The 12579-nt window shown below is 37.5% G+C and overlaps 1 protein-coding gene, 1 long non-coding RNA gene and 1 pseudogene across 3 annotated transcripts in view; 1 reads left to right on the forward strand and 2 right to left on the reverse strand.

Annotated features, from left to right (window-relative positions):
• The window catches only part of IPO7 (importin 7), a 55891-nt gene extending 45954 nt beyond the window's left edge, over positions 1–9937 (forward strand). The window contains exons 20-25 of the mRNA XM_038569015.1: positions 1460–1555; positions 2265–2485; positions 2572–2777; positions 4385–4591; positions 7048–7164; positions 7790–9937. Of these exons, the coding sequence (XP_038424943.1) occupies positions 1460–1555; positions 2265–2485; positions 2572–2777; positions 4385–4591; positions 7048–7164; positions 7790–7887 (945 nt within the window). The 3' untranslated portion in view covers positions 7888–9937. The remainder of the gene's footprint in view (positions 1–1459; positions 1556–2264; positions 2486–2571; positions 2778–4384; positions 4592–7047; positions 7165–7789) is intronic.
• Positions 1–12579, reverse strand: part of LOC111091552 — a 48423-nt gene that overhangs the window by 28911 nt on the left and 6933 nt on the right. For both annotated transcript variants that reach the window (XR_005375733.1, XR_005375732.1), the window contains exon 2: positions 10543–10654. This is a non-coding gene — a long non-coding RNA (uncharacterized LOC111091552). The remainder of the gene's footprint in view (positions 1–10542; positions 10655–12579) is intronic.
• LOC102154368 lies at positions 348–1550 on the reverse strand (annotated as a pseudogene).

Raw genomic sequence — 12579 nt, forward strand, 5'->3', positions numbered from 1 at the left:
TCAGAAGTAAATGTATGCAGAATGTTACTTTTTTTTGAATAATGCTTTTCTTACACAAGAGATATGGGATATAATCATTGAATTCATTATTTATTGTCAATTATATAGTTTATGTTATTACTCTGGGAACAGTGATAATCTATACCATCTACTTTCCTTTTCCAGAAGTTACCCTTAACACTTAGAATTCTTTAGTCTAATTAGGTCAGTTCCATGTTTTTTATTTCTTGTTTAGGAATAGCATTTGCCATCAACAAGCTGCCTCTTTTAACTCCTCTCCCAATTCAATGAGACTTTCTTATTTTATGAGACTTGTGTAGAGAAAGGTCTTTCCTAGAAATCTCAGCCTTTTTTTTTTTTTTTTTTTTTTTTTTTGGTACTTCTTTACATACGAGCTAGATATCTTCCTAAGAAAAGTAGAGTGCTTTAGCTACCATGGTTGTATGAGAAGACAGTGGTTTTCAACATGTTGTAGTCCAGAATGGCCCTACAGCGGAGGTGATTTGATTATGTAGACCAAGATGTGTGATTGCTGAGATATAACCAACCAGTAACTCCAAATTCTGACAGTTGCTTTGGATTATAGTCTGTACAATGAATATTGTAATCATTTATATTAATTAGAATATCTTAAAAACTCAAGGGACTATAGGCAGGGTACAGATATTCTGTGATTTAAAGGTTTGGTTGTTTTTGTTTTTGCTAACCAAAACTTTTATTGAGAACAAAAATACCAGTAGACTGTCTACTGGAGGTTCTTGGGCCTCAGACCTTAGGAAGTAGGGCCCCTAAACCTGTGATCTGTTAGAAAAGGACTAGAACAAAGTTCCACAGCCAGGCCACTTTCTGTTTCTCAGATGCCATGCTGAGTTGCAGGTCCTTTGCCCAGGTTTCTAGGTTGAGGCCTGGCCTGTGGACTCACAGTCTTAAGGTTTGCAGGCCCCACAGCTTGGTCTTCAGAGGTGGCCCAACGGGGAAGTCTGTACTTGAGGGCAGAGCCACGGGACAGATGTGCTGGGTAGCACCAGCAGTTGAGGTCCATCTTGGAGAGCACCGTTTGGGGCAGGTCCACATGGCAGCGGGCTGCTAATGCTACCAGGTAGATGAGGACGTCACTAAGCTTCTCTTGAAGGGCTGCCCGTTCCCTGGGGGACTGGGCTTGGCCAGGCTCCTCATCAGGCTTCCACTGAAAGAGCTCCGCCACTTCTCCTGGGCCCACCGAGGCGGGGGTGGGGCCGGCCCCAGTCTTGTTCAGCAGCAAACTCAGCATGCAGGCGGCGGATGTCCTCGAGTGTGGGCAAGTGTGGGCTCCGGGCTGAAGCTGAAGTGGCTGGCAGCAGCAGTACTGTCTCCCCCCGTGTCCCCACGCGCGCCCCCATTCGCCCAAGACATGCCACCCATCATGCACCAGCCGGGATGCATAGGACCCTCACTACAGTTTTATATTTGTGTTGATCAGGTTCTTACAGGAGTTGCAGGAGAAGATGCAGAGTGTCATGCAGCAAAATTGTTAGAAGTCATCATTCTACAATGCAAAGGGCGTGGCATTGACCAGGTCAGTGGGGTTAACTATTAATGATTCCTATTTGAGGCTACGTAGAGAGAATCTTTACCTCCAGTTTACTTCTTTTGGGGCAGTTGCTGTGTATTTTGTGTTTTATTGTTTATTATGACACTAGATAACATTTCTTAAATGTTTGTTTAAAATTTAACCGATATATAATGATCCTATCTTTAATATGTATGAAAATATAACTGGCAAGTTTTATGGCTGTTTGTTATCATGCAAGGTAAGTATTTTTATAGTAGGCTCTGAGAGTATTGTGTGCTACATTTATCACATTGCAGTAAGGTGGATTTGGTTAAATTTCCGTGGTTTCTCCCCCCCCCCCCCCCCCCCCCCCCCGTGGTCAGTTTCAATAGGATTTTTTTCTTAGCTTTATTGACATAAATAAAATAAAATGTCATATAAGCATAAGGTGTACAACAGATGAATTGATAAAGATGTATATGTGTTGTGAAGTGATTATTACAGTAAGATTAGCCAATAAGAATATTGTGAATCCAGTTGGCTATCCTGGTGAGGATCTAATAGCTTAGTGAATACTTGTCTTCTCTAACGTTAGGTTTTTCAGTGAGTGCCTAGGCCAACACTAAAAACTATTGGTCATCTAATAGAAAAAGAGATTAGTTGAGGCAATAGGTTACTATGGTCAGACTGCTATTACTTAAGGTTTTGGAATATTTTGCTGTCTTCTTTATAGTGCATTCCCTTATTTGTGGAAGCAGCTTTAGAGAGACTGACAAGAGAGGTGAAGACAAGTGAACTTCGGACAATGTGCCTGCAAGTTGCCATTGCAGCTTTGTACTATAATCCACACCTACTTCTCAACACCTTAGAAAATCTTCGCTTCCCTAATAATGTTGAACCAGTTACAAATCATTTTATTACACAATGGCTTAATGATGTTGATTGTTTCTTGGGGTAAGTGACATATTGGATCTTTTTTTATTTAACTTTGTGAGATACTCTACTTATTAAAAATATATATACTTTATTTTATTTTTTAGACTTCACGACAGAAAGATGTGTGTTCTGGGCCTTTGTGCTCTTATTGATATGGAACAAATACCACAAGTTTTAAATCAAGTTTCTGGACAGATTTTGCCAGCTTTTATCCTTTTATTTAATGGATTAAAAAGAGCGTATGCCTGCCATGCAGAACACGAGAATGACAGTGATGATGATGATGAAGCTGAAGATGATGATGAAACTGGTAAGGGATTTGTGGTGGAGGAAGCCACACTTATTACCTGGTTAGAAACATCAGTAGACTTACTTTTTTTAACCCTTCTGAAAAAATGAGGGATCATGGCCAAATGCTTTCATTATTTATTCATAAAAAGACTGCCTAATCGGGCAACCGAGGTGGCTCAGCAGTTTAGCACTGCCTTTCGCCCAGGGTGTGATCCTGGAGACCCAGGATCGAGTCCCACATCAGGCTTCCTGCATGGAGCCTGCTTCTCCCTCTGCCTGTGTCTCTGCCTCTTTCTCTCTGTGTCTCATGAATAAATAAAATCTTTTTAAAAAGAAAGAAAGGAAGACTACCTTATCTTCCTGCTGGAGTATAAGGTCTGCGAAGGCCAGAACTTTGGCTAGATCTCCTGACATGTAAAGCAATTCTAGGTATTTATGGTTTCTGCTGTTGGCAAACATCTATTATCTATTAGTGCTAAAACCAAGTATACCTGCACTATAAAATTTTGATTAGGTTGGGCAGCCCCTGTGGTGCAGCGGTTTAGCGCCGCCTGCAGCCCCAGGCATGATCCTGGAGACCCTGGATCCAGTCCCACATCGGGCTCTGTGCATGGTGCCTGCTTCTCCCTCTGCCTGTGTCTCTGCCTCTCTCTCTCTGTGTGTGTTTCTATGAATAAATAAATAAATACTCTTTAAAAAAAATAAATAAATTGGTTTTATTAAAAAAAAAATAAAATTTGATTAGGTGGCTAATACAAATGGACACTACAGACTACAAGAGTATAAATTGATAGAATGTTGGTTAAGAGAAATTATTATAATAGTTTCAGAATAAGATAGTTATTGCTGTTTTTGTCTTTTATCATTTACTGACCTAGCTGGCCTTTAAAAAAATAACAACTCAGGGATCCCTGGGTGGCACAGCGGTTTAGCGCCTGCCTTTGGCCCAGGGCGCGATCCTGGAGACCCAGGATCGAATCCCACGTCGGGCTCCCGGTGCATGGAGCCTGCTTCTCCCTCTGCCTGTGTCTCTGCCTCCCTCTCTCTCTATGTGACTATCATAAATAAATTAAAAAAAAATTTAAAAAAAACTCAGAAAGGTGTTCTAAGGACATAACATAAACTATATTATTTTACTGTTGGTGTTTGGTTCGGTATATACCATAAGGCCCAGAGCCCAAGTGCTGAATTTCATCTTATGTAATCCTTTTTCAAACCTCTGGTATTAAGAATTGTGGTTGAGTTTCTTGAATTTTTATGAGAATGTTTTATTCTGATTATTGCTAAATATTTATTTAAATATTTATTTATTTGTTTGTTTATTTGAGAGAGAGAGGGAGAGAGAGAAGGGCAGAGGGAGAGGCAGAGAGAATTTCAAGCAGCCTGGGTGCTGAGCACAGAGCCTGACGTGGCGTTTGATCTCATGACCCCAGAACAGGACTGGAGTCAGATGCTTAACCAGCTGTCCCAACCAGGTGCCCCATTGAATATTGTATTTAAACACCAATTCTTAGAATTTGAATTTATTCATTTGTGATTTGTAATTTACTAACTGTGATCATTGTCAGTTTGTTCAGTAACAGAATACCTCAGTGTTAACAAATGCACCTATTTATGACTTGGCAGAGGAACTGGGGAGTGATGAAGATGATATTGATGAAGATGGGCAAGAATATTTGGAGATTTTGGCTAAACAAGCAGGTGAGGATGGAGATGATGAAGATTGGGAAGAAGATGATGCTGAGGAGACTGCTCTAGAAGGCTACTCCACAATCATTGATGATGAAGATAACCCTGTTGATGAGTATCAGATATTTAAAGCTATATTTCAAAGTAAGTCAACTTGTTATATGTAATTCAGACAGCTCTATATGATCCATTTCCCTGAACCTATCTGTTCTTACTTGTGTCTGTCACTTAAGGGATTTTAGGTATATCAAACCCAAACTAGACTATGGTTTAAGGACTAGTAGCTAGTATCTGAAGTTACTGCGGTTGCCTTAGGGTTTCAGAGTATTTCCTCATTTTATTATTTTACTGTTATTTAGATGTGTATGTAATAGGAAGATACTATATTTCAAAATTTATGCAATGACAGTTCCTCTTTCCCACTTCTGATTTCTGCCCTTTCAGCTTTCTCTAGAAATACCCACTTTTATTATCTGTTACTTGTTTTTGTATCTTTTTTCCCTCTGGCCAAAACCGTAGTTAACTTTCTGAGAATTTGACCATTTTTATTTATTTATTTTATTATTTTTTATTTTTTTTATTTATGATAGTCACAGAGAGAGAGAGAGAGAGAGGAAGAGACACAGGCAGAGGGAGAAGCAGGCTCCATGCACTGGGAGCCCGACATGGGATTCGATCCCGGGTCTCCAGGATCGCGCCCTGGGCCAAAGGCAGGCGCCAAACCGCTGCGCCACCCAGGGATCCCGAATTTGACCATTTTTAATATCAGTTATCTTGGAATCCCTTTTCTTTTTTCCTGTAACACATTGTATGTGGCTATACCATCCATTGCTTGGACTTCACCAAATAAAACATCTGTGTTCTAGGGGTGCTTGTGTGGCTCAGTGGTTGGACGTCTGCCTTTGGCTAGGGCATGCTCCCGGGATCTGGGATTGAGTCCCACATTGGGCTCCTTGCATGGGGCCTGCTTCTCCTTCTGCCTGTGTCTCTACCCCTTTCTCTCTCATGAATAAATAAATAAAATCTATAAAAAAATCTGTGTTCTGTCCAGCTTAAGAAATTAAAATTGGCACTATATTTGAAATACCCTTTCCCCCACAGAGTGCTATCATTCCTGTATATTATAAGAACTTTGATGTTGAATGAGTTCTCTGATAACCAGGCATTAGTCTTCCAAACCCATGGCAAAGCAGTTATGATGCAAGGTTACAGAAATACAACAGATTGGTTTTTGAGCTACATGTCGGGCAGCAAGAATTGAATGAGGTGCCAAGAATTATAGACTTGTTTTTGTCCATGATTTTGTATTTTATAGACTTAAGTCGGGCAGCCCAGGTAGCTCAGTGGTTTAGCGCCATCTTCAGCCCAGGGTGTGATCCTGGAGACCCGGGATCGAGTCCCACGACAGGCTCCCTGAATGAGCCTGCTGCTCTCTCTGCTTGTGTCTGCCTCTCTGTGGTGTGTGTGTTTGTCTCTCATGAATAAATAAATAAAATCTTAAAAAAAGAATTATAGACTTAAATATATGTTAATCCCAAAAGGATGGTTTATAGTTGAGGACCAGTGCATAGTAAATGCAATAAAGTAGAAATAGAAAATCGTGTGATTAGTTGTCCGATTTCCCCCACCCCCAAAATATCTGGCATCTGATACATGAAGAAATTGGTTTTCATTCTTGGAATTACTATGTTAAAAACTTATTTTGTGGGAGTCTTTATAGAGCATTTTTTCTCCCTCTCAAACTCACTCAGTATACACCTACCCCTTTGAATAGCTACTTAATTGAAACAGGGAAATACGTGGTCAGACTTGGTACCCTTAACTGTCATTTTATCTAGTGCATGTTTTTGTAAAACATTGATATTTTATTTTTTTTTTAAGATTTTACTTATTCATGACACACAGAGAGAGGCAGAGACATGAAAGGGAGAAGCAGGCTCCCCATAGGGAGCCCGATGCAGGGCTTGATCCTGATCCCAGGACTCTGGGATCACGCCCTGAGCGGAAGGCAGATGCTCAACTGCTGAGCCACCCAGGCATCCCAAAACACTGAAATAATACCTGGTCTTGTCATGTACTGGGAAAATTTGTTCTGCATTTATCACAGATTGGATTTGACCATTAATTTAGGCTATAACATAAAAAGTGAGCATTTTAAAGTTTTCCTACTTTATTACTTAAGTATATAAGAACTGTTTTCAGCTCTGATTTTTAAGTATTTATTTGTTTGAGAGAGAGTGATGGAGAGATATCATGAGTGGGAGGAGGGGCAGAGGGAGAGGGAGAAGCAGATTCCCCACTGAGCAGGAAGCCAGATGCCTGAGGTGAAGGCAGACACTTAACCGAAAGAGCCATCTTGGCACCCCTCAGCTCTGATTTATTTGCTAGAGATATGAAGTATGAGAGTGATTAGAGTTTTTGTAGCATAAAACTAAGCGAGAATTTTTTCTCCCTATATCTTTCACAAATAAGTTAATCTAAATTATTATTGGGAAAATATAAAATAGATCAGAATTTAAGTACTAGAGGTGAAGTAGAAGGAACACAATAGAAAGGCCTCTTGTATTATTACTCTTTTTTCCCTTGTTTTCTTTTGATAGCTATACAAAATCGTAATCCTGTGTGGTATCAGGCTTTGACTCATGGTCTTAATGAAGAACAAAGAAAACAGTTACAGGATATAGCAACTCTGGCTGATCAAAGAAGAGCAGCTCATGGTATGTCAGTGGACCACAGCCTCTCTTGAATGCAATTTATGAGTTGATACAGCTTTAAAATTTTATATTAATGTTTTAAAATTATATAAAAGCTACAGTTACAGGTGATAGGAATTCAGAAGGAATGAAATGAAGAAATGAATTGTTTTTTGCCAAGTTGACTGATTTTAAGTGTAGTCCTAATAATTTTCTATAGGTCTTATTAGACTAATTTAATTTTCAAAGAAGTATCCTCCTTACAAAAAGCACAGCTCTCTAAGGTGTGGATTTGCCTGCACTAGATTTATTAGCTGTTACTCCCTTTGAAGACTGACTCCTGATTCAGTATTTGACTTAGGTGTATTTAAAGATTTTTTATTTTAACATCAGAAAGTGAAAGTTGGCCAAAAGTCTCCAGCATTCAACATGAGAGTTTATCTTCTCTCTGTAATGTACCTCTCTTCCTCTCTTACTCCTATACAAGAGAAGGAAGGAGGGGACAACTTTGGAACTTTGGCTAATACTAGTGGGTTAAGCTTTTGTAAATGTCTATCAATTCCTTCTCTTCTTCAAAGTAGTAAGATGATTAAATACCCTATTAAACTTTCACTTAAAAAAATAAACTTTCACTTACTTGTTTTTTTAGAATCCAAAATGATTGAGAAGCATGGAGGATACAAATTCAGTGCTCCGGTTGTGCCAAGTTCTTTCAATTTTGGAGGCCCGGCACCAGGGATGAATTGAGTTATCACTTTATTTCCTGCTGTGTGATTGTAGTGAAGAGCTTGTGTTCCTCCTAGTAGCGGTTCCAGAACTGGTTCATGTTATCTACTCTAAACTAATTGATCAATAGATGGACAGAAAAACCCAGGCAGTGGGACCTGATCATGCAACTTGGCACTGAAAAAGAAACCAGAGGGATTTCGGGGGGGAGGGCGGTAATTTGGGGGTGGTATTTTCTTTATTTTTTGAAGAAAGTAAGATTCTGACTGAAAGTTCAAGTGACACTGTGGAAATCTGAAACGAGGGGATGTCATGAAGGCAGCTTTTCTTTTTCTGAGGAAAAAATAGGCATGGGCTACAGGACTATTTAAAATGTCTCATTTACAGTATAAGCTCAAAGGTAGATGTAATTTTTACACCTATGAGTATTTGTCCGATTTCTGTCTCTTCTTCACCATTGGGTATCTATTCTTTATATGTAAATAAGATAAGGTAATCAATAGCCTTATTCAATCTTCATCATTTTCATTCATCAAAGATTGTTCCTATGTAGATTATTGGACATTTATTGTAGCACTACATAACTGATTAAAAAAAATCTGTAAATGAATTAGCACTTTCATATTGAAACAAGCCTGCTAGCCTATGTATAAAATAGCAAAATGTTTGCTGTTTATAAAAAGAAGGGATGTAATGGGGTGGGGGGCAGGGGTAATTTCAAGTTATTAATTTAAAAATGAACTAGCAATTTTGTACCTGGTGACTTTGTGGTGCACTCACCTCTGATAGTGACTTGAATTCGGTATGTTAAAAGGGGTTAGTGATATTTCATTGCTGCTAAAAAATGACAACTCCCTCTGTGTCCTGTTTTCTTAAAGCTCTCAGTGTACAAGTGGAGACTTGGATACAAGACCTTACTGTATCAAATAAGAAAGGTGATATTTGAAGCATGTAAATTGGATATAAAGTTCTACTCTTAAAGAGTTGATCAAAGAGTATGGCTAAACAACTATATATGCAATCTATTAAAAGAACTTAATTCGGCTATTATGTCTTGATTTGATTGCAGTTTTTTCCTAATTATAAAACTTTTTCTTCATTGGCCTGTTTTTATCCTGTACCTAGAAAGAGTGCAGAATGCACACTTTTAAAATTTAACACCTGCCCATATCCCCGTCTTCCTATCCCCTCTTGTTGATTGTGGTATCTGATCTTAAATAGCTAGGCTGAAGGCACACGGTTCCCTCCAAAAACCACTATTGATACCACTGCAAAAACAAGCCAGCAACAAAGACAATGTGGAGAGGTTGGCTTGCTTCCTTCTCTCCTAACTGCATGTTGAAAAATAAGCCTTTATTGATCTTAAACATCTGTCAGATGAGTCATACATTGGGTTATTTTTTTATATACATGTATACACACAATATTTCAAATTGAAAGCAACATCTCAATGGATTCAAAGCTATTAAATGCTGTTGTCTATAACAGACTAGGAAATTTATAACTGTAAAAATGAAACAAATGCACATATTGATATTTAAAATGCATAATGAAGAAAACCCATTGGTGTTGTGTTTTTCTTGTATGCCAATAATTAAGCCACTACTGTTGGCACTGTTTGGTTTTCTATTTTAACACTGAAGGAGTGAAAGTATTTCCTATATTTATGAATTTACTATGAAAATCTTGGCAAAAAAACAAAAAACAAAAAAAAATTGTCTGTCTAAAATGTGTGGGTGAAAACTGTTAATCAAGTGTGTTTCTACTTTTTTTCCCCCCAAGTTGGACACCATCTGTATACCCTAGGTTGCTTAAGGGGATTTCACTATTATATAAAATCAATAAAATTAAAACGGAGTAGTTGTATATATGCAACATTGTGTACAGAGGGGATATATTGAATAGTATTAAACATTTTTGTCTTCCTTTACCTTTTATCCCTTAATATCTAGTCTACTTTTTTAAATTTCAGACTTCAGTACTCTTTGAATTGATAATTCCAATTTTCACATTGTTATTGGAAAACCATATCTAATAAAGGTTTTAGTTATTCCCATGAACAGTATGAAAATTCTCATTTCCTGAGCTTTTATTCCAAGAAAATGTATTGGTATGTCTCTGAGAATAAGTTTTTTTGTCTCCTCTGTCATACAATCCAAACTAATCTCCATTTATAGATTTTAATTGAAAAAAAAAGATTTTAATTGAAATTAAAGACCTTAAAATTAAATTATATTTAATATTAAATAGTATTCATGTTAGTTTCTAAAGTTTCAAATATATATCATTTATTTACAGTATTTCCTTAAATTTAACATCAAATTATAGTTTTTATAGATTATGCACCTTGATATTTGTCAGTGCTTCTGGATAAGGTTGTAGGACTTTGGATAAGAGTGTTTACAGACTTGTAATTGGTTGTGTGTAGATATTATTTAACATAAAGTCTTTCCCACAGTTTCACTAACCTGTAACTTATTTTTTAATTTATAGAAGTTAATTCTGATTTTGTTTGGGTTTCAATTTTTGTTTTGTCTAATGGCTGACAGTGTAGAATCTTCACTTTTTGGTAAACTTAAGCCATCTATTTTTTTTTAATGTATTCATTTATCATTATTAAAGGAAGTTAATCTGTTTCTCTCCAGGTAATAAAATGATAATTACTAAGCTACATACCTTATCAAGATAGTGACTGCTGTGCTCACCCCTGGAAGAGACCAGAGTGTAGAGCAGGGGTGGCCAAACCACAGCCATGATTGTATGCTTCTTTTCGCCCTAGATGTAGGCCCTGAAGCAAGCATGAAGAAAAAGTCATTAGGAACTGTGTTAATATGACTAAACCATGTCTTTGGGAAGATCTAACACAATGCCTTAATCATAGTAGGCATTCCATAAGTGTTTGTAAAATGAATGACCTAAAATTACATTAAAACATCCATTACAAAAATGTCAGTTCTGTTTTATATAATTTAAATTTTGGTGAAGATTATCTGTGACTTTTTTTTTCTTTTTCTTTTTAGCATTCCTGAATTCTGTTTTACCCTTGATGAGATTGGCCACTCTTGCTATAGCACTTTGGTGAATGTGGTTCTTACAAAGGGAAACTAGATGGCCAGCTAGAAATCTAGGATTTTATTAATATGCAAGGAGAAAGTATCTTTTTTATAACGTTTTTTGTGAGGCAACACCCTCCCCTTCTAGGTTTTTAAAAGCATAAGTGATATGTCATATGTGTCTGGATTCTGCTTTCATGTATAGGTTGAAATTTGTCAGTTATACTCAATATTTGGATCCTATATTTAAATGCTTCCTGTCTGAGTCTTAAGATTTCTTTTAAAATCCTTTAATAAACTCAAACTAGAAATACAAGGAACTCCTCAACCTGAAAAAAGGCATGAACAAAAACCTAAAGCTAATTAATGGACATAGTGATGAGAAATTAAAATCTTACCCCTACAATCAAGAACCAGACAAGCAAGTTCCTTGTTGCCATTTTTATTCAGCATTGTACATAAGGCTGTAGCCAGGGCAATTAGGCAGGAAGAAGAAATAAAAGGCTTCCAGATTAGAAAGGAAGAGGGGAAACTATTTGCAGATGACATACATGATCTTGTATAAAGCTTATAGGAATCCCTACACAAAAAGACCTACTGACTTCATTATGGTTGCAAAACACAAGATTAATATTTAAAAAAATCAGTTGTATTTTTATACAACAGCAGTGAAATTAAATCCCACTTATATCCCCATAAAAAAATTTAGCAAAACTGAAAAACCCACTGTTGAAAACTGGAAACATTGAGACAAGACCTAAATAAATGGGAAGCTGTCCTACATTCGTGAATTAGAAGATAGTATCCTAAAGATGGCAGACCTCTCCAAATTGATCTATAGATTCTGTGTAATCCCTACAAAAAACAACTTTTTTTTTTTTTTTGAGGAAATGAGAAACAATTTGCATATGCAAGGGACTCAAACTAGCCGAAACAAGCTTGAAAGCAAACATGATTTTGTAATCATGACAGTGGTACTGTGTAAGGATAGACATTTTATGCTGACTAATGGAATAAAATTGAGAGTTCAGAAATCCATAAGTTTATGGTCAATTGATTTTTGACAACAATGCCAAGACCATTCAGTATTAGAATAATCTTTTCAACCAGTGGTTCTGAGACAGCTGGGTATCTATACTCAAACCACACAAAAAATTAACTCAAAGTGGTTCAAAGATTTGTTATTATTTTTTATTTTTTTGGTTCAAAGATTTAGATAGAAGATCTCAAACTCCAGGGCAGCAGCCTGGTTGGCTCAGCAGTTTAGTGCCACCTTCAGCCTAATCCAGGAAACCTGGGATGGAGTCCCACGTCAGGCTCCCCATGTGGAGCCTGCTTCTCTCTCTGCCTGTGTCTGCCTTTCTCTGTGTGTCTCTCATGAATTAAAAAAAATGAAAGTCTCAAACTCCAAAAAAAAAAATTTTTTTAAGGATTTTATTCATGAGAGGCAGAGACCTAGGCAGAGGGAGAAGCAGGTTCCCTGCAATGAGCCCAATGTGGGACTTGATCCTGGACTTGAGAATCACACCCTGAGCCAAAGGCAAATGCTCAACCGCTGAGCCACCCAGGCGTCCCTATTGACATAAATCTTGGACTATAAATTAGGCAACAGTTTGTTGGATCTAACGCCAAAACACAAGCAACAAAAGATTAAACAGGT

This window comes from Canis lupus, chromosome 21 (genome assembly GCF_011100685.1).
Source record: "Canis lupus familiaris isolate Mischka breed German Shepherd chromosome 21, alternate assembly UU_Cfam_GSD_1.0, whole genome shotgun sequence".
NCBI lineage: Eukaryota > Metazoa > Chordata > Mammalia > Carnivora > Canidae > Canis > Canis lupus.